We start from the raw sequence: 27,033 nt of genomic DNA on the forward strand, positions 1-27,033 counted from the left end.
GCTACCACCCCCAGGGCACTGCACAGACAGCAGACTGAAACAACCCCCAGTCTTCCCATGCAAAAGGCCTATTTACTTGTCCTGGAGTGTCAGCCTGAGAAGTAGAGTTCAAGTTAACCACACATCTAGATGCTACAGAAGTGTTCTCGGGGAACATTAGCCAGTACTTTCACTTGACTTCACTACAGCTCACCAGTACCTCCCAGAAAGGTGCTTATACACTCAACTGGAGCCCAGAATTTTGCAACATTCTCAAAGGGACACCTCCGGGTTCTTGGTCTTGATGCCAGCAGAGTCTACAATTTCAGTCCCACAGGACCGTATATATTTGCATATCTTAAAAGCTGCTGCCTGAAGGTCTAACTTTCAATCAGCCCAAAACTGAGATCCCTCCTCTAGGACACTCACAGGTCCTGGCACATTCTCAACAACTGAGAACTACCCAGAACAAATCAGGCTGCTTAGACAAACACAAATGTTTGAGAGACAACAAGCTAGGGAAAGGTTAAATGATAAGGTTCATCTCCTACCCAAGGCCATTCCTTTAAGACTGGGAGACATAGCTATTTCACATAGAAACAACACAGAGAGTCAAGCAAAAATGAGGAGTCAAAGAATATGTTTCAAATGAAAGAACAAGATAAAAACCCAGGGAAAAGAAATAAAAATGCCTCAATGAAACGGAGACAAGTAATTTACCTGAGAAGGCGTTCAAAGTAATGGTCATTAAAGTGCTCACCAAACACAGGAGAAGAATGGATAAACACAGTGAGAACTTTAAGCAAAATTATAGATAATAAAAGAAAGTAGAAAACAAACATCACAGGTTTGAAGAATACAATAACTGAACTGAAATGTACACTAGCAGTGTTCAACAGCACACTAGATGAAGCAGGAGAAAGAATCAGTGATCTGGAAGACATGGCAGTGGAACTCACCCAACAGAGCAGCAAAAAGAACAAAGATATTTAAAAAGTGAAGATAGCTTAAAGGACCTATGAGGCAACATCAAGAGGAATAACATTTGAATTGTAGGGGTACCAGAAGGGAAAGAGAGAAAGAAAGGGGCAGAAAACATATTTGAAGAAATAATGGCTGAAAATGTCCCTAACTTCGTGATGGAAACAGACATCTAGATCCAAGAAGCCCAGAGTGTTCCACACAAGGCGAACCCAAAGAGAGCCACACCAAGATTATAATGAAAATGTCAAAAGTTAAAGATAAAGAGAGAATCTTAAAAATAGCAAGAGAAAAACAACTTATTATGCAGAAGCTAACCCCCATAAGACTATCAGCCAATTTCTCAGCAAAAACTGCAGCCTGGGAGTGGCATGATATATTCAAAGTGCTGAAAGAAATAAAATTCCAACCAGTTAATACTCTACCCAGCAAAGTAATCATTTAGAATTGAAAAGAAGATAAAGAACTTTCCAGGCAAACAAAAGCTAAAGGAGTTCATCACCACTAAACCAGTCTTGCAGTAAATGTTAAAGAACCTTCATTAAGCTGAAAAAAGGGGGCACTAATTGTTAACAAGAGAACATATGAAAGTGAAAATCTCACTGGTAAAGGTAAATATATATTAAAGGTAGTGGATTAATAACGTATAAATCCAGTATGAAGGTTAAAATACAAAAGCAGTAAAAATAACTAGAACTAAAATAATTAGGTAAGAGTTACACAAAATAAAAAGATGTAAAATGTGACATCAAAAACACAAAATGTGAAACAACAAGGTCCTACTATATAGCAGAGGGAACTATATCCAATCTCCTGGGACAAACCATAATGGAAAAGAATATTTTAAAAGAACGTATAATGTTTAAAACTGAGTCACTTTGCTGTACAGCAGAGATTTGTACAACATTGCAAATCCACTATACTTCATTAAAAAACAAAAATAAATAAAAATAAAAAACACAAAATTCGGATGGGGGCATTAAAACATAGAGTTTTAGAATGCATTCAAACTTAACTTGCTATCAACTTAAATATATCAAAGCTCTCAACAAAGTGGGCATAGAGGGAACATGACTCAGCATAATAAAGGCCATATATGACAAGCCCACAGCCAGCATCATACTCAATGGGGAAAAGCTGAAAGCTTTTCCTTTAAGATGAGGAGCAAGGAAAGGGTGACCACACTCACCACTTTTATTCAACATTGTGCTGGAAGTCCTAGCCAGAGCAATTAGTCAAGAAAAAGAAATAAAAGGCATCCAAATTGGAAAGAAAGAAGTAAAGTTGTCACTATTTGCCGATGACATGATTTTATATATGGAAAACCCTAAAGCCTCCTCCAAAAAACTGTGAGAACTAATAAACAAATTCAGTAAAGGTGCAGGATAAAAAATTGATATACAAAAATCTGTTGCATTTTAAAACACTAACAATGAGCTATCAGAAAGAGAAATTAAAACAACCCCATTTATAATTGCATCATAAAGTAAATTAAAATACCTAGAATAAATTTAACCTAGGAGATTAAAGACCTCTACACTGAAAACTATAAGACATTAATGAAAGAATTGAAGAAGACACAAATAAATGGAAAGATATTTTGTGCTCATGGAGTAGAAGAATTAATATTATTAAAACTTCCTTACTACCCAAAGCAATATACAGATTCAGTACAATCTCTTTCAAAATACCAAGGGTATTTTTCACACAAATCAAATACACAATCATAAAATTTATATGGAATCACAAAAGATCCTGAACAGCCAAAGCAATCTTGAGAAAGAAAAACAAAGCTGGAGGCATCACACTCCCCGATTTCAAACTATACTACAAAACTATAGTAATAAAAACAATATGGCATTGGCATAAAAACAGACACATAGATTGATGCAACAGATAACAGAGCCCAGAAATAAACCCACCCATATATGGTTAACCAATTTATAACAAAGGAGGCAAGAAGAAACAGTAAAGAAAGAAGAGTCTCTTCAATAAATTATGTTGAGAAAACTAGACAACCACATGCAAAAGTATGAAACTGGACCACTATCTTACACCATACATAAAAATTAACTCAAAACGGATTAAGGACTTGAATGTAAAACCAGAAATCATAAAAATCCTAGGAAAAAAAAGCATAGGCAGTAGGCTTCTTAACATTGATCTTAGCAATATTTTTTTTTTTTTTGGTTCTGACTCCAGAAACAATGGAAACAAAGCAAAAGTAAACACATAAGACTATATCAAACTGAAAAGCTTCTGCACAGTGAAGGAAACCATCAACAAAATAAAAAGGCAACCAACTGAATGGGAGAAGATATTTTCAAATCATATACCCAATAAGCGGTTAATATCCGAAGTATGTAAGATCTCATATAACTCAATTAATAAGAAAAACAAACAATCTATTTAAAAAATAGGCAGGGGCTTCCCTGGTGGCGCAGTGGTTGAGAGTCCGCCTGCCGATGCAGGGGACACGGGTTCGTGCCCCGGTCTGGGAAGATCCCACATGCCGCAGAGCGGCTGGGCCCGTGAGCCATGGCTGCTGAGCCTGCGCGTCCGGAGCCTGTGCTCTGCAGGGGGAGAGGCCACAACAGTGAGAGGCCCGCCTACCGCAAAAAAAAAAAAAAAAAAAAAAATAGGCAGGATCTGAATAGACGTTTTTCCAAGGAAGACATACAGGTCAGGTCAATAGGCACATGAAAAGATGCTCAACATCACTAATGCAAGTCAAAACCACAATGTGATCTCACTCACACCTGTCAAAATGGTAAAAAAGACAACAAATATCAAGTGTTGGCAAGGATGTGGAAAAAAGAGAACCCTCATGAATGGCTGATGGGAGTGTAAATTGGTGCAGCTGCTATGGAACACAGTATGGCAGTTCTTCAAAAAAGTTCTTCAAAAAATTAAAATTAGAACTACCAGTAAATGCTTTGCTGAGTGTTTATCCAAATAAAATGAAAACACTAATTTGAAAAGATACATGCACCCTTGTGTTCATTGCAGCACTATTTACAATAGCCAAGATATGGAAACAACGTGTGTCCATCAATGGATAAAAGGATAAAGAAGAGGTGGTATATGTATACAGTGGAATACTACTCAGCCATTAAAAAAAAGAAATCTTACCATTTTCAACAACATACATGGACCTCAGGAGTATAAAGACGCAGACCTACTAGAGAATGGACTTGAGGACAAGGGAAGGGGGAAGGGTAAGCTGGGACAAAGTGAGAGAGTGGTATTGACATATATACACTACCAAATGTAAAATAGATAGCTAGTGGGAAGAAGTCACATAGCACAGGGAGATCAGCCCGGTGCTTTGTGACCAGCTAGAAGGGTGGGATAGGGAGAGTGGGAGGGAGGGAGACGCAAGAGGGAAGAGATATGGGGATATATGTATATGTCACTTTGTTATAGAGCAGAAACTAACACACCATTGTAAAGCAATTATACTCCAATAAAAACGTTAAAAAAGAGTATTATGCTAAAGGAAATCAGTCTGACAGAGAAGACAAATACCATATGATTGCACTTCTATGTGGAATGTAGAAACAAAGCAAACAAACAAAACAAAACTCATTATACAGAGAACAGATGGGGGTTGCCAGAGGGGTAAAGTGTTGGAGGGTAAGTGAAATGGGTTATGGGGATCAAGAGGCACAAACTTTCAGTTATAAAATAAATAAGCTATGGGGATATAGTATACAGCCTGGATACAGTAGTCAATAATATTGTATTGCAAATTTGAAAGTTGCTAAGAAAGTAAATCTTAAGAGTTCTCATCACCCCTCCCCACACACAAAAGAACCATGCTTTGGGCTTCCCTGGTGGCGCAGTGGTTGGGAGTCCGCCTGCCGATGAAGGGGACACGGGTTATTGCCCCAGTCCGGGAGGATCCCACATGCCGCTGAGCCTGTGCGTCCGGAAGCTGTGCTCCGCGGCGGGGGAGGCCACGGCAGTGGAGGCCCGCGTACTGCAAAAAAACAACAACAACAACAACAACAACAACAAAAAACCATGCTTTAAGAAAAGGGGGGTGGAGGCAAAGCCTATTTCTCAACAAGGAAATTTAACTTCTTATTTTGAATTTGTATTTGCCATTACACTTTGCATCTTCGTTTCTCTTCCTTTGCTTTCCCTTTATCTGTACTGCCTCATTCTTCTTTGGAACTGTGGAAGGCAGAAGAGTAATTTCTATATGCATAACATAATGTTCATTTTCTGAGTTATACATTTCAAATATTCCAATGGATTACCAAGGCTGTATCCAAGGCAGTCACGCCACATGGCTTCATGTGTCAACATTCACATATACTGTAGTGTAAGCATTGCTCCTGGAGATGTACAGAGCAGAGGCCCTGGCTCCATCCACACTACCTCACCTAGCCCTTCATGTGAATGGCCTTTAGTGATTATATAACCTTTTTGGAGATATTATCTCACATAAACCTTATAATCACATAGAGAGCAAAAACCGTTTTATGCTTGATAAGGCTCAGAGCAGGAAAATTACTTAGCAAGATTTGTAATTAGTTAGTTAATATCAGAATCAGAACTAGAACTTAGGTCTCCTGACTCCAAACCAGTGCTCTTTTCATCAGTGCACACTGCCCAGAGTGTGCAGGAGCTCAGACTGTAGCTGTGGATCAGAGCAAGCCTCACTACCTTTACTTGAATCTGACCTTCATTAACTTGTGCCCTAACCGTTTGAGTTAAGCACCAATAACCTCACTACCTTTGTCAACACTGAATTTTGCCTGCCTTCTTATAAACTCACTGACAAGATGAGTGTTATGCAGGTTAAGCAGGAACACTCACAGGCCACTTGGAGCTCATAGTTTAGTGAAAGGCATGATAGGAAAATCCACAGTTACTTTGATTTAATTTCATCAAATGCCATAGGGACATAGAAAAATGAACTTCCCAGAGGATGACATGTCCAGGTGAATCTGGACAGACGAGTAAAGGTTGAACAGGGGAAAGTTATGGGGGGGAGGTAGAAGAAGAAACAAGACGTTGATATCCTAGGCAGAGAGAAAACATGTTCAAGGGCAAAGAGGAATGGAATGTCATAATACTGTGTCTTCAGAAGCTACACCTTCTGCCTTGTGGTCGAAAGGGAATATGTGGGAGAAGATCAAAATTAAGAATAGGAAAGATAAATAGAAATCAGTTTATGAAACAAAGTCTTCTGTGTTATTTTCAGTGTTTTGATTTAGTCTAGGAAGATAGGAAACTACTTAAAAATTTATGAAGGAAGTGACATGATTAGATTTATCTTTTAGAAAGATCATTCTAGCAGAGGTATGGGAGATGGATTAAATAGGGAGCCAGTGGAGTAAGGAAAATCATCTCAGAGTCTACCACAAAAGATTGAGGAGAAATGTAATGACCAGAAATAAGACAAGAGTGCTGGGAATTGAGAGGAAGAAGAGTGAGATTTTGAGATATTTAATATGTACAATGGCTAAGCCTAAGACCAACCATATTTGTGTTTGTGGGAGAGGGAAGGGATGAGAAAAACAAAGGAACACAGAGAAATTTGCAGGTTTCATCTTAGGTAACTAAGTGAATATTAACACCCTTTTATTAAGAACAAAATACAGTAGAAGCAACAAGTTGGAAGGCAAATATTTTATAGTATAAGTTTAAAAAGGCAAAATACTGCTTCAAGAAGGAAGGTGTAGTGTTCAGTACCATATGTCACAAAATATCCATTAGGAAAGACAATGCAACTATACCTTTGGATTTTCCACTAGAAAATGATTAGGAAACTTGGTAACAGTATTTTTATTTGTGTGACAGGGCTTTACAATATTAATGTGAAAATGAATAGGAAATTATGCAAACAAAGTAGGTAAAGGGGTCAAGAGACTCTAAGGAGTGTTTTGTTTTGTTTTCTAGAATTTGGAAGTTTTAAGCATGTATATTTGCTGAAGGAAAAGAATCAATAGGGTGGAGAAGGCCATGGTTCAGGAGGGAAGGGAAATGAGGATGTGAAGTCAACAGAGAGCTGGAATGAGTTGAGATCCAAAGCACTTTTGGAGGGTTTAGCCAGGAACTGAGGTACGGATCTTTAAGTTTAGAGGAAAGGAAAAAGGACAGGTGTGAATACAATTACATTGGTTGTCTGGAGAGGAGGTCAAGAAATATATGCTTACTGGTTTCTCTCTTTTTCCTGTTGGGTCATCATTAAAAGCATGAGGCAGGAAATTTGAGGAGGATCATAAAGATTTGAGATCACCACTATGGAGAAAGGACAAGAATAATATTTATTAATAGAAATAAGTATTAATAGTCGAATTGGTGAATAGCGTTAGGGCTCAGCTCAAGGTGCAGAACATGGATTGGGAATAGTTTTGTCATTTTCTCCAGCAGTGCTCAGCAGTCTATACAAAAGAATAAGAATAAAAGCATAGGTATACTTTTATAAGTCTAAACATTAAGAAGTGAACTTTTTCAGGAATCTCATTTCATGGTGAGAAGAGCAGAAAGCCTAAGTCATATGACTCTTTGATGCCATTGCTGCTGCTGCTAATAACTTTAAGTATTACTTATAGTAGTGAGAAACATTTCCCCAGGTAGGGTATAAAAGTTTCTGCCAATCCAGTACACAAAGTTGTCTCAAAGATGCATGATGTGACAAACAACCCAATCAAAAAATGAGCTGAAGACTTAAATAGACATTTCTCCAAAGAAGACATACAGGTGGCCAACAGGTGCATGAAAAGATGCTCAACATCACGAATTATGAGAGAAATGCAAATCAAAACTACAATGAGGTATCACCTCACACTAGTCGGAATGACCATCATTAAAAAACCCACAAACCATAAATGCTGGAGAGGGTGTGGAGAAAAGGGAACTCTCCTACACTGTTGGTGGGAATGTAAATTGGTGTGGGCACTATGGAGAACAGTATGGAGGTTCTATTTTTTTCTGCTTTATAACAAATTTAATCAGTTATACATATACATATGTTCCCATATCCCCTCCCTTTTGCGTCTCCCTCCCACCCTCCCTATCCCACCCCTCCAGGCGGTCACAAAGCACCGAGCTGATCTCCCTGTGCTAGGCGGCTGCTTCCCACTAGCTATCTACCTTACGTTTGGTAGTGTATATATGTCCATGCCGCTCTTCCGCTTTGTCACAGCTTACCCTTCCCCCTCCCCATATCCTCAAGTCCATTCTCTAGTAGGTCTGTGTCTTTATTCCTGTCTCACCCCTATGTTCTTCATGACATTTTTTTCTTAAATTCCATATATATGTGTCAGCATACAGTATTTGTCTTTCTCTTTCTGACTTACTTCACTCTGTATGACAGACTCTGGGTCCATCCACCTCATTACAAATAGCTCAATTTCATTTCTTTTTATGGCTGAGTAATATTCCATTGTATATATGTGCCACATCTTCTTTATCCATTCATCCGATGATGGACACTTAGGTTGTTTCCATCTCCAGGCTATTGTGAATAGGGCTGCTATGAACATTTTGGTACATGACTCTTTTTGAATTATGGTTTTCTCAGGGTATATGCCCAGTAGTGGGATTGCCTTTTAAAAACTAAAAACAATGTTACCATATACTCCAGCAATCCCACTCCTGGGCATATATACAGAGAACACTCTAATTCAAAAAGATACGTGCACACCAATGTTCATAGCAGCACTATTTACGATAGCCAAGACATGAAAGCAACCTAAATGTCCACAGACAGATGAATAGATAAAGAAGATATGGTATATATACACAATGAAATATTACTCAGCCATAAAAAAGAATGAAATAATGCAATCTGCAGCAACATGGATGGACCTAGAGATTATCATACTAAGTGAAGTAAGTCAGAGAAAGACAAATATCATATGTTATCACTTATATGTGGAATCTAAAAAATGATACAAATGAACTTATTTACAAAATAGAAACAAACTCACAGACATAGAAAGCGAACTTATGGTTACCAAAGGGGATAGTGGGAGAGGGGGAAAGATAAATTAGGAGTTTGGGATTAACAGATACACACAACTATATATAAAACAGATAAACAACAAGGTCTTATTGTATGGCACAGGGAATTGTATTCAATATCTTGTAATAACCTATAATGAAAAAGAATATTTGTATGTATAACTGAATCACTTTGCTGTACACCTGAAACTAACACAACATTGTACATCAACTATACTTCAGTTTTTTAAAAATGCATGATGTGTTTCTTTTAAATTTCCACTGCAGGCTTTTACCACCACCACAGCGCATGCTCTGACAGCAGCGGCTTCATAGAAGAGCCTAACTCCCACCTCCTCTTGCAGGAGGCTGTATGGCCTCCAATATCCAGCTCCTGCTCTCTGGCCGTACAAACTCCCGACCTCAGTAGGAGAAAAGCAGCATGGTACCCCGGACAGAAGACCAGAGTAAGAGACTTGGAATCTCCATCCTGATGCTATCAGGAACAGCATGCACAGAGACAGACCTTAGGCAGTCACTTCATTTCTCTTTGGTTTTTCTCCTCTGTGGGTATTAGAATACATGATCTACATGATAGGGACAGTGGTAACCTGCACAAATACTTAATTTTCTCTCAAGCTTTGACACTGCCTAGGACAGTTAGAAGATTTAAGGATCATCAAATTTGAGGAACAAGGGTTGCTACTGGAATACTCTCAAAGGGCTCAAGCTAAATGAGGAAGCACAAATCCCACTTTCAGGCTCTGAAACCTTGGTGCAGCCTACAGTAGGATTCCCTCTGAGCCTCTATTCATCCCTCTGTGCTCCCAATTAAATTCCAGGAAGTCTTCCACCATACCGGTATCCTTTTTTTCTTCTTGAGGACTCATCCAAGGAGATACACTTGGAGCCTCCCCACTAAAACCATTTTCTCCCTGTATCCTAAATTTTGGCTCTTCATAGGAAAAGAGATGAGTGGGATTCAGAGTCCCTCCTCTTGGCCACTGCAAGAAATTCACAGTATTTTCTGCTGGCAGAAAACAATACAAATAAAATTATGTTTTTAAACCTTGGCATTTGTTTAAAGAGAATAAACAGTTGTGGTTTGTGTCAGAAGGAAAATGTTTTGTCAATAAACAGAGCTTGAACACTGACAGGACTCTACCAGGCCATATGTGGTATAGAGCATTTTAGATACATTCCTTCTCGAAGAAAATTTTAGTAGGGTGGGAGAGGTCACATACACACACACGTGCACGCGCTTACAATAATGTATTACTTGGTTGCCTAATACACTGCAAGATAGTGTATGGTAGACAATTAGAATATTGCCTACCATACCAGTAAACAAAGGATGTCACAGTCATCAGTGACTGCAGCCCTTCAACGTGAGTCGGTGAGCCCTGAGGAAACTCAGGTTGTGAAAACACAGGATACTGGCCCCAGATAGCTGAGGTGCATATCAAAGGAATGATTTCAGTGAGCCCAGACTCCTGCATCTTCTCATACAGAGAAAAGCCGAAATTCCTTAACTTGACATATCTGGTTTTCTTTAATTAACAGTAATCTTTTGATGTTTCCGACTACCTGCCCTTTGTTACAAAACTCCTGTGTATCCTAGCTCCCCTCCCTGGCCTCCTCAGAGCGGTACTCTCAGGGTTACTTGAGATTCTGCCTCCCAGGCTTGAAGTCCTAGAAATTCCCACCAAATAAAACATAACTCTCAGGGCTTCCCTGGTGCCACAGTGGTGAAGAATCCGCCTGCCAATGCAGGAGACATGGGTTCGAGCCCTAGTCCCGGAAGATTCCCACATGCCGCGGAGCAACTAAGCCCATACGCCACAACTACTGAGGCTGTGTGCCACAACTACTGAAGCCCGCGTGCCTAGAGCCCGTGCTCCACAACACGAGAAGCCACCGCAATGAGAAGCCCATGCACTGCAACAAAGAGTAGCCCCCACTCACTGAAACTAAAGAAAAGCCCAGGTGCAGCAACGAAGACCCAATGCAGCCAAAAGTAAATAAATAAATTTATTTTTAAAAAACCTCTCAACTTCTAGGTGGTGAATAATTTTTTAGTCGACAACAGCAAAGATCAGGAGAAAGGGATTAGGCAGAAAGGATAACCATGAGTGTTAAAGAAAAAAAATCATACCAAATATTATGAGCAAACAGAACTCTATTTTATTTTGATACTATTGCCAGTCATAGAGCATAGACCAGTGTGGTTGCCTAGCTAGGTGGAAACAAAGGGCTGGAGAGTTTTTAAGAGCTGTAGTGGCAGGCTTCTTAGACCATCTCTGTTTGCTAATTGTCCTTACCCAAAGGAAAAGTGAACTTTCTGGTATCTTCTTGACAGGAGGTAGTTTTGCAACTTGGAACTAGCCCTCCTCCCCCCACCCCTAAGTTAGGCTCCTACCCTCCCACAGAAACTGGGGAAACTTATCCATTCTTTTTTAGATTCTTTTGCCATATAGGCCATTACAGAGTATTGACTAGAGTTCCCTGTGCTATACAATAGGTCCTTATTAGTTATCTATTTTATATATAGTAGTATGTATATGTCAATCCCAATCTCCCAATTTATCCCTCCCATCCTTTCTCCTCTGTTGGTAAGCATAAGTTTGTTTTCTACATCTGTGACTCTATTTCTGTTTTGTAAATAAGTTCATGTGTATCATTTTTTTAGATTCTACATATAAGCAATATCATATGATATTTGTCTTTCTCCGTCTGACTGACTTCACTCAGTATGACAATATCTAGGTCCATCCATGTTGCTGCAAATGGCATTATTTCATTCTTTTTTATGACTGAGCAATATTCCATTTGTGTGTGTGTGTGTGTGTATACACACACAATGGAATATATATACACATACATATATACATACCACATTTTCTTTATCCATCCCTCTGTTATGGACATTTAGGTTGCTTCCATGTCCTGGCTATTGTAAATAGTGCTGCAATGAACACTGGGGTGCATGTGTCTTTTCGAATTATGGTTTTCTACAGATATATGCCCAGGAGTGGGACTGCCGGATCATATGCTAGCTCTATTTTTAGTTTTTTAAGGAACCGCCATACTGTTCTCCGTAGTGGCTGTACCAATTTACATTCCCACCAACAGTGTAGGAGGGTTCCCTTTTCTCCACACCCTCTCCAGCATTTATTGTTTGTAGATTTTTTTTTTTTTTTTTTTTTTTTTTTTTTCTTTCTTTTTGCGGTATGCGGGCCTCTCACTCTTGTGGCCTCTCCCGTTGCGGAGCACAGGCTCCGGATGCGCAGGCCCAGCGGCCATGGCTCACGGGCCCAGCCGCTCCGCGGCATATGGGATCCTCCCAGACCGGGGCACGAACCCGTATCCCCTGCATCGGCAGGCGGACTCTCAACCACTGCGCCACCAGGGAGGCCCGTTTGTAGATTTTTTGATGATGGCCATTCCGACTGGTGTGAGGTGATACCTCATTGTGGTTTTGATTAGCATTTCTCTAATAATTAGCAGTGATGAGCATCTTTTCATGTGCCTATTGGCCATCTATATGTCTTCTTTGGAGAAATGTCTATTTAGATCTTCTGCCCATTTTTTGATTGGGTTGTTTGTTTTTTGATATTGAGCTGCGTGAGTTGTTGGTATATTTTGGGGATTAATCCGTAACACCCTTTCAATGCTGATTTCTCTCTGCCACAACTACTCCCACCTCACCCCCGTTGCCCTCACTGCCATCCTGGGTCCCCTAGGAAACCCTGTGAAAGGAGAGGAGACAATCTGGAATGTAGGACACCCACAAGAAACAGGCTGCTCATACTTGCAGCCCCAGAAGGCAAAGTGACAAGTGTCCATATACAAATTGCAGTTTCTAAGTGAATTCTAAGTATAGGCTGGGGAAAGACAGGGTCATTACAGGGAGCTGGTTCAAAGGAAAGTAATGTGGGTGGAAAAGGCTTTAGGAGATGGCTTTTCCGGACTACATGAAGGCCTCTGGAGGCTGCTGGGTGGAAGAGTGGGGAGAGGGACTACTGGAATGGGGATAGAGGGACCAGAGGTACTTAGCTGGTTTGGAGAGGGTATAAGCTTTCAGAGTTGCCAAAATCTGAGGATTGGGTGGGTATTTCAAGTTATCCCTTCCCAGGTATCTGGCTCTACTTAGATTCACAGCTCCAGAGTGCAACGAGGATATAAACCCTACTTGGGGCCCCAAACGTGAAAGCCTATACCCTCATCATTCACTAGCCAGCTGTATGATTTAGCCACGGTGTTTAACCTCCCTAAGTTCTCAGCTGTAAAGTAAAGATACTGAGAACTGTCCTGTCTAGTACACTGGATTGGAATAAGCAAAGTAATGGTATAAAAGTGCTTTTAGCACAGCAATGTTTATTCTAGGAAGGATTCTAATGAGACAGAAAGCCCTGACTCACAGCATTAGAATGTCAGTAAAGTGAGGGGTAGGTTTAGAATCTAGACACTCACTAACTGTGTTACTTTATTCATGGCTATTGCAATATGGAGAGAAGCCAGAACTAAGGCTGAACTCAACACTGCTGAAGCAGGAGTGATAGTTTTTTGTTGTTGTTGTTGTTTTTGTGGTTTTTTTGGCAGTACACAGGCCTCTCACTGTTGTGGCCTCCCCCATCGTGGAACACAGGCTCCGGACGCGCAGGCCCAGCGGCCATGGCTCACACGTCCAGCCGCTCCGTGGAACGTGGGATCCTCCCAGACTGGGGCACGAACCCGCGTCCCCTGCATCGGCAGGCGGACTCTCAACAACTGCGCCACCAGGGAAGCCCAGGAGTGATAGTTTTTAAGGGTGAGAGTGAGCTAATGGAAGAGCACCAAAGGACCTTAGGAGGTGGCCATAGGCCATCTGTATTTGCTAACTGGCTTTATCCAAAGGAAAAATCTCTCTCATATCTTTGTGACAGGAGATAGTTTTTCAACTTAGGGCTAGGCATCCTATGATGTTAGGCTCCTACCCTCCCACAGAAACTGGGATATAAAGGTGCTAATTCTCTTTCGATGATTACATTCCAAAGAGATGGCTCCCAGGTCCTTGTAAAAGACAGTCCTGAGTTGTAGAACTGGCAAGAGACTTGGAGATTTCTATTTCAAAGGGGTAGAGGAATAATTTACAATGACAAGGGGTTTTTTTCCTTTTCTTTTTTCTTTTTTTCTTTTTTTTTTTTTTTTTTTGCTGTGGTGGGATTTTATTTTCTTTATTATGTTTTTCTTTTTTTACTTTTTATTATTTTTATTTATTTATTTATTAAACATATTTATTGGAGTATAATTGCTTTACAATGATCTGTTAGTTTCTGCTTTATAACAAAGTGAATCAGTTTTACATATACATATGTCCCCATATCTCTTCCCTCTTGCATCTCCCTCCCTCCCACCTTTTTTACCTTTTAAAATTGAAGTATAGTTGATTTACAATGCTGTGTTAGTCTCAGGTGTACAGCATAATGGTTCAGTTATATATATATATTTTAAATGTATTTCAGATTCTTTTCCATTATAGGTTATTACAAAATATAGAATGTAATTCCCTGTGCTCTACAGTAGGTCTTTGTTGGTTATCTATTTTATATATAGTAGTGTGTATAGGTTAATCCCAAACTCCTAATTTAACCCTCACCCCCTTTTCCCTTTTGTAACCAAAAGTTTGTTTTCCACATCTGTGAGTCTGTTTCTGTTTTATAAATAACTTCATTTGTATCATTTTTTAGATTCCACATATAAGTGATATCATATAATATTTGTCTTTCTCTAATTACTTCACTTAGTATGATAGTCTCTAGATCCATCCATGTTGCTGCAAATGGCATTATTTCATTCCTTTTTATGGCTATTATTCCACTGTATATGTGTATATATATATATATATATACATATATATATATATATATATATGTATATATATATATATATACACATACACACACACACACACACACACACACACACCACATCTTCTTTATCCATTCATCTGTCCATGGACATTTAGGTTGCTTTCATGTCTTGGCTATCGTAAATATAGTGCTGATATGAACATTGGGGTGCATGTATCTTTTTGAATTAGAGTTTTCATCTTTTCCGGATATATGCCCAAGAATGGGATTGCTGGATCATATGGCATCTTTATTTTTAGTTTTTTAAGGAAACTTCATACTGTTTTCCACAGTGGCTGCACCAATTTCATTCCCACCAACAGTGTAGGAGGGTTCCCTATTCTCTACACCCTCTACAGCATTTATTGTTTGTAAACTTCTTGATGATGGCCATTCTGACCAGTGTGATTTGATACCTCATTGTAGTTTTGATTTGCATTCTCTAATAATTAGTGATGTTGAGCATCTTTTCATGTCCCTCTTGGCCATCTATATGTCTTCTTTGGAGAAATGTCTATTTAGGTCTTCTGCCCATTTTTTGACTGGGTTGTTTGTTTTTTTTGATATTGGGCTGCATGAGCTCTTTGTATATTTTGGAGATGAATCCTTTGTCGGTCACATCATTTGCAAATATTTTCTCCCAGTCTGTAGGTTGTCTTTTTGCTTTGCTTATGGTTTCCTTTGCTGTGGAAAAACATGTTTGATTAGGTCCCATTTGTTTATTTTTGCTTTTTTTTTCTTTTGCCTTGGGAGACAGACCTAAGAAAACATCGGTACAATTTATGTCAGAGAATGTTTTGCCTATGTTCTCTTCTAGGAATTTTGTGGTGCCATGTCTTATATTTAAGTCTTTAAGCCTACACTGGCAAGTTTTCAAAAAAAAAATCCTCTAAGAAAATGGAGATCAGGAGCCTAGAATCAAGAAGAAGCCTGGACTTCCGGGTAAGATGGCGGAAGAGTAAGACGCGGAGATCACCTTCCTCCCCACGGATACACCAGAAATACAGCTACACGTGGAACAGCTCCTACAGAACACCTACTGAACGCTGGCAGAAGACCCCAGACCTCCCAAAAGGCAAGAAACTCCCCACATACCTGGGTAGGGCAAAGCGGAGAGATCCCCGCACAGAGGATCGGTGCCGAGCGGCACTCACCAGCCCGAGAGGCTTGTCTGCTCGCCCGCCGGGCGGGCGGCGCTGGAAGCTGAGGCTCGGGCTTCGGTCAGAGCACAGGGAGAGGACTGGGGCTGGCGGCGAGAACTCAGCCTGAAGGGGGCTAGTGTGCCGCGGCTAGCCGGGAGGGAGTCCGGGAAAACTCTGGAGCTGCCGAAGAGGCAAGAGACTTTTTCTTCCCTCTTGGTTTCCTGGTGCGCGAGGAGAGGGGATAGAGAGCGCTGCTTGAAGGGGCTCCACAGACGGGCGCGAGTCGCGACTGAAAGCGCGGAGCCCAGTGACGGGCGTGGGACGCTGGGGCTGCTGCTGCCGCCGCCGGGAGGCCTGTGTGCGAGTGCAGGTCACTGTCCACACCTCCCTTCCGGGAGCCTGTGCAGCCCGCCACTGCCGGGGTCCCGGGATCCAGGGGCGGCTTCCCTGGGAGAACGCACGGCGCGCCTCGGGCTGGTGCAACGTCACGCCGACCTCTGCCGCTGCAGGCTCGCCCCGCACTCCGTGCCCCTCCCTCCCACCCGACCTGAGTGAGCCAGAGTCCCCGAAGAGGCTGCTCCTTTAACCCTGTCCTGTCTGAGCGAAGAACAGACGCCCTCCGGCGACCTACACGCAGAGGCGGGGCCAAATCCAAAGCTGAGACCCAGGAGCTGTGAGAACAAAGAAGAGAAAGGGAAACCTCTCCCAGCAGCCTCAGAAGCAGCGGATTAAAGCTCCACAATCAACTTGATATGCCCTGCATCTGTGGAATACATGAATAGACAACAAATCATCCCAAATTGAGGAGCCAGGTGTCAGTGCTGTGCCTCTGAGGTGGGAGAGCCAACTTCAGGACACTGGTCCACAAGAGACCTCCCAGCTCCACATAATATTAAACGGCAAAAGTCTTCCAGAGATCTCCATCTCAACACCAGCACCCAGCTTCACTCAACGACCAGCAAGCTACAGTGCAGGACACCCTATGCCAAACAACTAGCAAGACAGGAACACAACGCCACCCATTAGCAGAGAGGTGGCCTAAAATCATAAAAAGTCCGCAGACACCCCAAAACACACCACCAGACGTGGACCTGCCCACCAGAAAGACAAGATCCAGCCTCATCCACCAGAACACAGGCACTAGTCCCCTCCACCAGGAGGCCTACACAACCCACTAAACCAACCTTAGCCACTGGGGACAGACACCAAAAACAACGGGAACTACAAACCTGCAGCCTGCAAAAAGGAGACCCCAAACACAGTAACATAAGCAAAATGAGAAGACAGAAAAACACACAGCAGGAGAAGGAGCAAGATAAAAACCCACCAGACCTAACAAATGAAGAGGTAATAGGCAGTCTACCTGAAAAAGAATTCAGAATAATGATGGTAAAGATGATCCAAGATTCTATTTCCAAGATCCATAATCTTGGAAATAGAATAGACAAAATGCAAGAAACAGTTAACAAGGACCTAGAAGAACTAAAGATGAATCAAGCATCGATTAAAAACACAATAAATGAAATAAAAAATACTCTAGATGGGATCAATAGCAGAATAACTGAGGCAGAAGAACGGATAAGTGAGGTGGAAGATAAAATAGTGGAAATAACTGATGCAGAGCAAAATAAAGAAAAAAGAATGAAAAGAACAGAGGACAGTCTCAGAGACCTCTGGGACAACATTAAACGCACCAACATTCGAATTATAGGGGTTCCAGAAGAAGAAGAGAAAAAGAAAGGGACTGAGAAAATATTTGAAGAGATTATAGTTGAAAACTTCCCTAATATGGGAAAGGAAATAGTTAATCAAGTCCAGGAGGCACAGAGAGTCCCATACAGAATAAATCCAAGGAGAAATACGCCAAGACACATATTAATCAAACTGTCAAAAATTAAACACAAAGAAATCATATTAAAAGCAGCAAGGCAAAAACAACAAATAACACACAAGGGAATCCCCATCAGGTTAACAGCTGATCTCTCAGCAGAAACTCTACAAGCCAGAAGGGAGTGGCAGGACATAATTAAAGTGATGAAGGAGAAAAACCTGCAACCAAGATTACTCTACCCAGCAAGGATCTCATTCAGATTTGATGGAGAAATTAAAACGTTTACAGACAAGCAAAAGCTGAGAGAGTTCAGCACCACCAAACCAGCTTTACAACAAATGCTAAAGGAACTTCTCTAGGCAAGAAACACAACAGAAGGAAAAGACCTACAATAACGAACCCAAAACAATTAAGAAAATGGGAATAGGAACATACATATCGATAATTACCTTAAATGTAAATGGACTAAATGCTCCCACCAAAAGACACAGATTGGCTGAATGGATACAAAAACAAGACCCATATATATGCTGTCTACAAGAGACCCACTTCAGACCTAGAGACACATACAGATTGAAAGTAAGGGGACGGAAAAAGATATTCCATGCAACTGGAAATCAAAAGAAAGCTGGAGTAGCAATTCTTATATCAGACAAAATAGACTTTAAAATAAAGACTACTAGAAGAGACAAAGAAGGACACTACATAATGATCAAGGGATCGATCCAAGAAGAAGATATAACAATTGTAAATATTTATGCACCCAACATAGGAGCACCTCAATACATAAGGCAAATACTAACAGCCATAAAAGGAGAAATCAACAGTAACACAATCATAGTAGGGGACTTTAACACCCCACTTTCACCAATGGACAGATCATCCAAAATGAAAATAAATAAGGAAACACAAGCTTTAAATGATACATTAAACAAGATGGACTTAATTGATATTTATAGGACATTCCATCCAAAAACAACAGAATACACATTTTTCTCAAGTGCTCATGGAACATTCTCCAGGATAGACCATATCTTGGGTCACAAATCAAGCCTTGGTAAATTTAAGAAAATTGAAATTGTATCAAGTATATTTTCCGACCACAATGCTATGAGACTAGATATCAATTACAGGAAAAGATCTGTAAAAGATACAAACACATGGAGGCTAAACAATACACTACTCAATAACGAAGTGATCACTGAAGAAATCAAAGAGGAAATTAAAAAATACCTAGAAACAAACGACAATGGAGACACGACGACCCAAAACCTATGGGATGCAGCAAAAGCAGTTCTAAGAGGGAAGTTTATAGCAATACAATCCCACCTTAAGAAACAGGAAACATCTCGAATAAACAACCTAACCTTGCACCTAAAGCAATTAGAGAAAGAAGAACAAAAACATCCCAAAGTTAGCAGAAGGAAAGAAATCATAAAAATCAGATCAGAAATAAATGAAAAAGAAATGAAGGAAACGATAGCAAAGATCAATAAAACTAAAAGCTGGTTCTTTGAGAAGATAAACAAAATTGATAAACCATTAGCCAGACTCATCAAGAAAAAAAGGGAGAAGACTCAAATCAATAGAATTAGAAATGAAAAAGGAGAAGTAACAACTGACACTGCAGAAATACAAAAGATCATGAGAGATTACTATAAGCAACTCTATGCCAATAAAATGGACAACCTGGAAGAAATGGACAAATTCTTAGAAATGCACAACCTGCCAAGACTGACTCAGGAAGAAATAGAAAATATGAATAGACCAATCACAAGCACTGAAATTGAAACTGTGATTAAAAATCTTCCATCAAACAAAAGCCCAGGACCAGATGGCTTCACAGGCGAATTTTATCAAGCATTTAGAGAAGAGCTAACACCTATCCTTCTCAAACTCTTCCAAAATATAGCAGAGGGAGGAACACTCCCAAACTCGTTCTACGAGGCCACCATCACCTTGATACCAAAACCAGACAAGGATGTCACAAAGAAAGAAAACTACAGGCCAATATCACTGATGAACATAGATGCAAAAATCCTCAACAAAATACTAGCAAACAGAATCCAACAGCACATTAAAAGGATCATACAGCATGATCAAGTGGGGTTTATTCCAGGAATGCAAGGATTCTTCAATATACGCAAATCAATCAACGTGATACACCATATTAACAAACTGAAGGAGAAAAACCATATGATCATCTCAATAGATGCAGAGAAAGCTTTCGACAAAATTCAACACCCATTTATGATAAAAACCCTGCAGAAAGTAGGCATAGAGGGAACTTTCCTCAACATAATAAAGGCCATATATGACAAACCCACAGCCAGCATCATCCTCAATGGTGAAAAACTGAAACCATTTGCACTAAGATCAGGAACAAGACAAGGTTGCCCACTCTCACCACTCTTATTCAGCATAGTTTTGGAAGTTTTAGCCACAGCAATCAGAGAAGAAAAGGATATAAAAGGAATCCAAATCGGAAAAGAAGTAAAGCTGTCACTGTTTGCAGATGACATGATACTATACATAGAGAATCCTAAAGATGCTACCAGAAAACTACTAGAGCTAATCAATGAATTTGGTAAAGTTGCAGGATACAAAATTAATGCACAGAAATCTCTGGCATTCCTATACACTAATGATAAAAAATCTGAAAGTGAAATCAAGGAAACACTCCCGTTTACCATTGCAACAAAAAGAATAAAATATCTAGGAATAAACCTGCCTAAGGAGACAAAAGACCTGTATGCAGAAAATTATAAGACACTGATGAAAGAAATTAAAGATGATACAAATAGATGGAGAGATGTACCATGTTCTTGGATTGGAAGAATCAATATTGTGAAAATGACTCTACTACTGAAAGCAATCTACAGATTCAATGCAATCCCTATCAAACTACCACTGGCATTTTTCACAGAACTAGAACAAAAAATTTCACAATTTGTATGGAAACACAAAAGACCCCGAATAGCCAAAGCAATCTTGAGAACGAAAAATGGAGCTGGAGGAATCAGGCTCCCTGACTTCAGACTATACTACAAAGCTACAGTAATCAAGACAGTATGGTACTGGCACAAAAACAGAAAGATAGATCAATGGAACAGGATAGAAAGCCCAGAGATAAACCCACGGACATATGGTCACCTTATCTTTGATAAAGGAGGCAGGAATGTACAGTGGAGAAAGGACAGTCTCTTCAATAAGTGGTGCTGGGAAAACTGGATAGGGACATGTAAAAGTATGAGATTAGATCACTCCCTAACACCATACACAAAAATAAGCTCAAAATGGATTAAAGACCTAAATGTAAGGCCAGACACTATCAAACTCTTAGAGGAAAACATAGGCAGAACACTCTATGACATAAATCATAGCAAGATACTTTTTGACCCACCTCCTAGAGAAATGGAAATAAAGACAAAAATAAACACATGGGACCTAATGAAACTTAAAAGCTTTTGCACAGCAAAGGAAACCATAAACAAGACGAAAAGACAACCCTCAGAATGGGAGAAAATATTTGCAAATGAAGCAACTGACAAAGGATTAATCTCCAAAATTTATAAGCAGCTCATTCAGCTCAATAACAAAAAAACAAACAACCCAATCCAAAAATGGGCAGAAGATCTAAATAGACATTTCTCCACAGAAGATATACAGACTGCCAACAAACACATGAAAGGATGCTCAACATCATTAATCATTAGAGAAATGCAAATCAAAACTACAATGAGATATCATCTCACACCAGTCAGAATGGCCATCATCAAGAAATCTAGAAACAATAAATGCTGGAGAGGGTGTGGAAAAAAGGGAACACTCTTGCACTGCTGGTGGGAATGTGAATTGGTACAGCCACTATGGAGAACGGTATGGAGGTTCCTTAAAAAACTACAAATAGAACTACCATATGACCCAGCAATCCCACTACTGGGCATATACCCTGAGAAAACCATAATTCAAAAAGAGACATGTACCAAAATGTTCATAGCAGCCCTATTTACAATAGCCCGGAGATGGAAACAACCTAAGTGTCCATCATTGGATGAATGGATAAAGAAGATGTGGCACATATATACAATGGAATATTACTCAGCCATAAAAAGAAATGAAATTGAGCTATTTGTAATGAGGTGGATGGACCTAGAGTCTGTCATACAGAGTGAAGTAAGTCAGAAAGAGAAAGACAAATACTGTATGCTGACACATATATATGGAATTTAAGAAAAAAATGTCATGAAGAACATAGGGGTGAGACAGGAATAAAGACACAGACCTACTAGAGAATGGACTTGAGGATATGGGGAGGGGGAAGGGTAAGCTGTGACAAAGCGAAAGAGCGGCATGGACATATATACACTACCAAACGTAAGGTAGATAGCTAGTGGGAAGCAGCCGCCTAGCACAGGGAGATCAGCTCGGTGCTTTGTGACCGCCTGGAGGGGTGGGATAGGGAGGGTGGGAGGGAGACGCAAAAGGGAGGGGATATGGGAACATATGTATATGTATAACTGATTAAATTTGTAAAAAAAAAAAAAGAAAGATAAAGAAGAAGCCTGCCTAAAGCTCAGTTAAGTTGAAGGGAACATTAAGGCCATCTTGTTCAATAATAATTATAATAATATTTACTCCATAAGCTTGCTGTGGCATCACATGAGTTATTATTTTCTGGAAGAGCAGAGCAGAGTGCCTGGCACTTATTAATCATGAGAGAAGGGTTTGAAATTATTAATATTATAAATGATATCTGAGATTTCTTCCATTTCTGAGGTTTGTTAATTCTTTAGGACATAATGACTTTAATACAGAAAAACAATATTTTCTCATAAAACAACTGTAAGTCTCAATTTCCTGGGCATCAGTTTGTATTCTTAGGCAGTTTTCCAAGGTGAACATTTAATCTCCAGTCACTTTCCTTCCCTTGCTCAGCACACATTTTCTGCCTATTCTAACACATTCACAGCCCCTAAGGTCTCAAGACTTCACAGTTTTTATAAACCAAACCAAATTAGTGATGTGACTCTTCTAGGGGTGGAGAAGGCTGATGTTTGGTGCTTATTAATATCTAATGCAAAATGACTATTATATTATCTGCTGGTTGGCATGATCATTTTCCCTATACCCACCTCTTTGTTAGTGTGAGGATGGGAATTAATAGCATGAGGGTATCTAAGGAAGACCTCTGCTTCATCCATCCTTCCTCAGTCCTGTCTCTACGGGGAAATGTTTCCATAAAGGGCTATAATAGGCCACCCAAGCTTGGACAGCAAATGGCTCAAGACAATTCTAATGACACTGTTTTGTAAAGATTTTCTATCCTAAGAAAATTTCTTTCTCAGATGTTTAGTGCATGATAAAGTTACCATTCTTTAATACAATTTTCTCCTTCCGTACATTCCTATGGCTATACTTGGTCACCAGTAAACAATCATATGCAAGCAGATGATTTCTATGCATGAAAGCAAACAGTAAATCATATATGTAATAAGGCATTATATTATTTCTTTTCATAAGTTGCAATTTATGGCACAATTAGTCTCTTTTTATATCCTATACCACTTCCCAAATGTACCTGTAAATTCAACTTTTATACTATAATCAAAATCAAGGTTACTGTGTTTATAGCATTTTAAGAAAAATGCGTTGTTCAGCATTTTTCCCTGTGGCCTCTCATTAGTGAGTCAGGATGCAGTAACCTTCAGTAGGGTGCCTTCTGATCTTGGTGCATGCAGAAGAAATAGAGGAATGAACACAGGACTGAGAGTAAGAAATGTTAGCTTGTGCATTGTCATGGCTCTAAACCTGCCTCCTGACCCCGGACAAGTCTCTTTCTCTCTCTCAGCCTCAGAGTCCTCCTCAACTCCCTATTACAGCTGTAGAAGCCCCTTTAATCCATATCCCCCTTTCCTGCCATAATTTTTGTCTACAGAACTTACATTACTTCACATTCTATGTTTACTTACATGTTTATTGCCTCTTTTTCCTTAATAGAATGTAAACTCTGTGCGGGAAGATACTTATCTGTTTTGTTCACTAATGTCCTTGGGGCTAGAAAACTACCTGATGCATAAGCGTCACTCTATTTCTTAAATAAATGAACAAATGAGGAATGAGGAGACCAGATTAGATGATCTCAAATCTTAACCATTGAATCTTTGATTTAGTCATGAGGTATTTCACCATTTGGTTTCGTTCCACCTTGTTGCATCCTCATCCTCCCAAATGAATTGTAATAAAATACTTCCACCATCTCATGAACTTAACAATAGCAACAAAGATTTAGGTTAGATGCAAAGCCTTCCTCATACATTCAAATAAATTCTATGTTAGCTCTTACACCAGAAATGGCTCCCAGTTTGTTCCTTATATAAAATTTATCTCCCAATATATATTAAAACTACTAGAAGACAGGCACTGGGACCTTCTCTTTATCTGTACACCCAAAGGAAGAAAGTAAGAAATTTGAAAGTAGAGCTTTAGTGGCTATGTAAAGAAACAGTAGGAGGAAAGTCTGGGATTTGTTCCCTCCCCTTGAGGATCTTAATACTTCAAAAGGAAGAAAGAATATTGCTCTACTAGGCAAAAAGTGATCCTGCCTAGATGCAGAGAGATGGGTGAGATGAATTTTCTAAGTTGTCTGTTGCCAAAAGTGACTTAAAAATAGATTGGACTATTTCAATCTGTCCAGTGGGCATTAGGATGATTTAGCTGAAGAGAGCAGATTGAGTGAGAACTGAGTCATTGCTTACATGTGTAAGCCACATTATTACCTGCAGAGAACGGGGAACAATTGTTCTTCCCTGCTGAAGAATGGGAGGAGAGAAATGAGCTAAGATTTCAGCAGAATGAAGTTAAGACTAAACCCAAGGGGGCAGTAACTCTCAGTAATAACCATAAGGCAACATAGCAATGATGACTGAGCAAGATGTTACAGTGCATTTCTGCTTGGAACTCCTTGCAAACAAAAACAGACAAAAATTCTTTAAAGAATTCAAAGGGCTTTGAACTCAGAAAAACTTCAAGAATTCATGGCAATTGGGAAATGTCCCTTAAAAATCACATATGCTTGTAGGCAGGGAGAAGTATTGGAAGTGGAAAGGGATAATTAATCCCAGATGACCAATTTTCCAGGTCTTACCCAAGGAAGAAAATTGGTTCAAACCCCTTGGTCCCTCAATGTGGCTATATCCCTCTTAGAATGCCTATGAAGGAGCTGAAATATGAGAGTTTTATGGTGCATATGAGAAGCATCTGTTGTTTAAATGTCAAAGGCGACATATTCAAGAGCTAGGGGGTCTTCTACTGAAACAAGAACTCTGTGTTTGCAGGTGTTGGCAATTAAGAGGGAAGATGGTGACAAGTAGGAAAGAGAAAGCTCAGCTAAGTCTCATTTGAACAAATGCTCAGGCCTCTGTAGTCACACCCACATTCATCCAGAACCTGAAGACATAAATGATCATTAGTTTCATTGCTAATTTTTACTATTGCTACTAATACAAAAACATTTTCAAGACAAATACCTCTATCACATGCCAGTCACTGTTCTACAGGCTGATGAGTACTTTTTAAAATGCCTTATGTTTGTGCAACTTTGTTCTAATGGAAGTGACTTTGTATCAAAAATCTCAAACGGTCTAAGGTAATAATGGACATGTATTGTCTCACATGCCCGAGAATTTAGAGATAGAGCTGTCTTCAGTTGAGGCTTGAGTTTATAGCTCAAATAATGGGACCAAGCAGTTTATTCTTTTTTTAAAATTTATTTATTTTTATTTTTGGCTGCGTTGGATCTTCGTTGCGGTGCGGGAGCTTTCTCTAGTTGCGGTGAGCAGGGGGCTTCTCATTGCGGTGGCTTCTCTTGTTGCGGAGCACGGGCTCTAGGCGCGCGGGCTTCAGTAGTTGTGGCTCGTGGGCTCTAGAGCGCAGGCTCATTAGTTGTGGCACACGGACTTGGTTGCTCCACGGCGTGTGGGATCTTCCCGGACCTTGGCTCGAAGCCGTGTCCCCTGCCTTGGCAGGCGGATTCTTAAGCACTGCACCACCAGGGAAGCCCCCAAGCAGTTTATTCTTTCCAGTCTTTCCAGTCTTTCAAGTCTTTTAATCATTCTTATCATTTTAAGGACATATATATGAGAAATATTAATTTTTTTCTTTTATAAAAATCAAAAAGTTTTCCAATCTAACACATATGTTTTAATTTTTTCACAATACATTTTAAAATGTTTTATATTGAAGTAGTGCTATCATTTTTATTATATTTTCTGTATTAAACAATTTGAAAAACACATAACAGGGACACCTTAAATTTGTGACAATTTAATATTCCTCCATGCGCAGGTCACATTTCTTTCTACCCTCTGGATATACCAAATGGTCACAAGCCTGGCCCCAGTCACCAGTGCACACTCTAATTTAGAGCATTTATTAAGGGAGCCAGGCCCTGAGTGGAAACCAGAAAAGAAGCCTCAACATGACAAGAGGTCTTAGAGAGGAGCATCAAGGACTTGGTCCAAAATCAGACCTCTCATCACTGTTCACACACTACAAAAGAATGGGAAGATTCTGCAGCAGTCTTGGACTGGGATGGGCAAAGACACATGAATGAGTTTCCAATAAACCAGCATTAACTAGACACAGACTAATAAGGGGATCAGATACAGAATTTGTAACAAAAATAGAAGTGAAGAGAAACCCTAGATGATGTGAGGCCCAGAAGGATCTGGTGTTAGGATCAAAGGTCAGATCTCATCCTATTCTTCCCTCAGAGGAGCTGAGGAACACACAGGGCTGCACAGTGACTGTCCAGCATTAGAAATCTGAATGTGTGCGCCAAGCATGGTATACAGATAAAGCATGTTTCTACTAGTTATAAATACCTGTGACTTCTGTCATTCATTATTGCTGTTCATCTCAACTTAAATATCACCTGTTCATGAAAGTTTCCAGTGGCTTCCAAACTAAAGTAACTCTTAACTTGTGAGCAGATAACTTGATTCTATTTTCATTGTAATATTTTTCACTCCCTGATCTTTTCTTGTCTGTTTCTTTGCTCTTGTCTTCTCTGTTTTTTTCTGATTCCCTTCTCAATAAGTAAGCTCTTAGAGAACAAAACATTTACTTTGTTCAACTCTATTTCACAAGACCTAGAAGAGTGCCAAGCACTAGGTAGGCTCTTGATAAGTATAACTTAACTAAAAGAATTGAATGAGTGGGCTTCCCTGGTGGCACAGTGGTTGAG

The 27,033-nt window shown here is 39.9% G+C and overlaps 1 protein-coding gene across 3 annotated transcripts in view; it reads left to right on the forward strand.

The window, feature by feature from the left end:
- Nucleotides 1-10,072, forward strand: part of TESPA1 (thymocyte expressed, positive selection associated 1) — a gene marked incomplete at its 5' end in the record, with an annotated part of 33,673 nt that extends 23,601 nt beyond the window's left edge. For all 3 annotated transcript variants that reach the window (XM_081250301.1, XM_081250300.1, XM_081250299.1), the window contains one exon: nucleotides 9,211-10,072. In XM_081250301.1, coding sequence (XP_081106427.1) covers nucleotides 9,211-9,416 — 206 coding nt within the window. In that variant the 3' untranslated portion in view covers nucleotides 9,417-10,072. The remainder of the gene's footprint in view (nucleotides 1-9,210) is intronic.
- Nucleotides 10,073-27,033: the final 16,961 nt, after the last annotated feature.

The sequence above is a fragment of the Mesoplodon bidens genome, assembly GCF_964165515.1.
Source record: "Mesoplodon bidens genome assembly, chromosome: 11".
NCBI lineage: Eukaryota > Metazoa > Chordata > Mammalia > Artiodactyla > Ziphiidae > Mesoplodon > Mesoplodon bidens.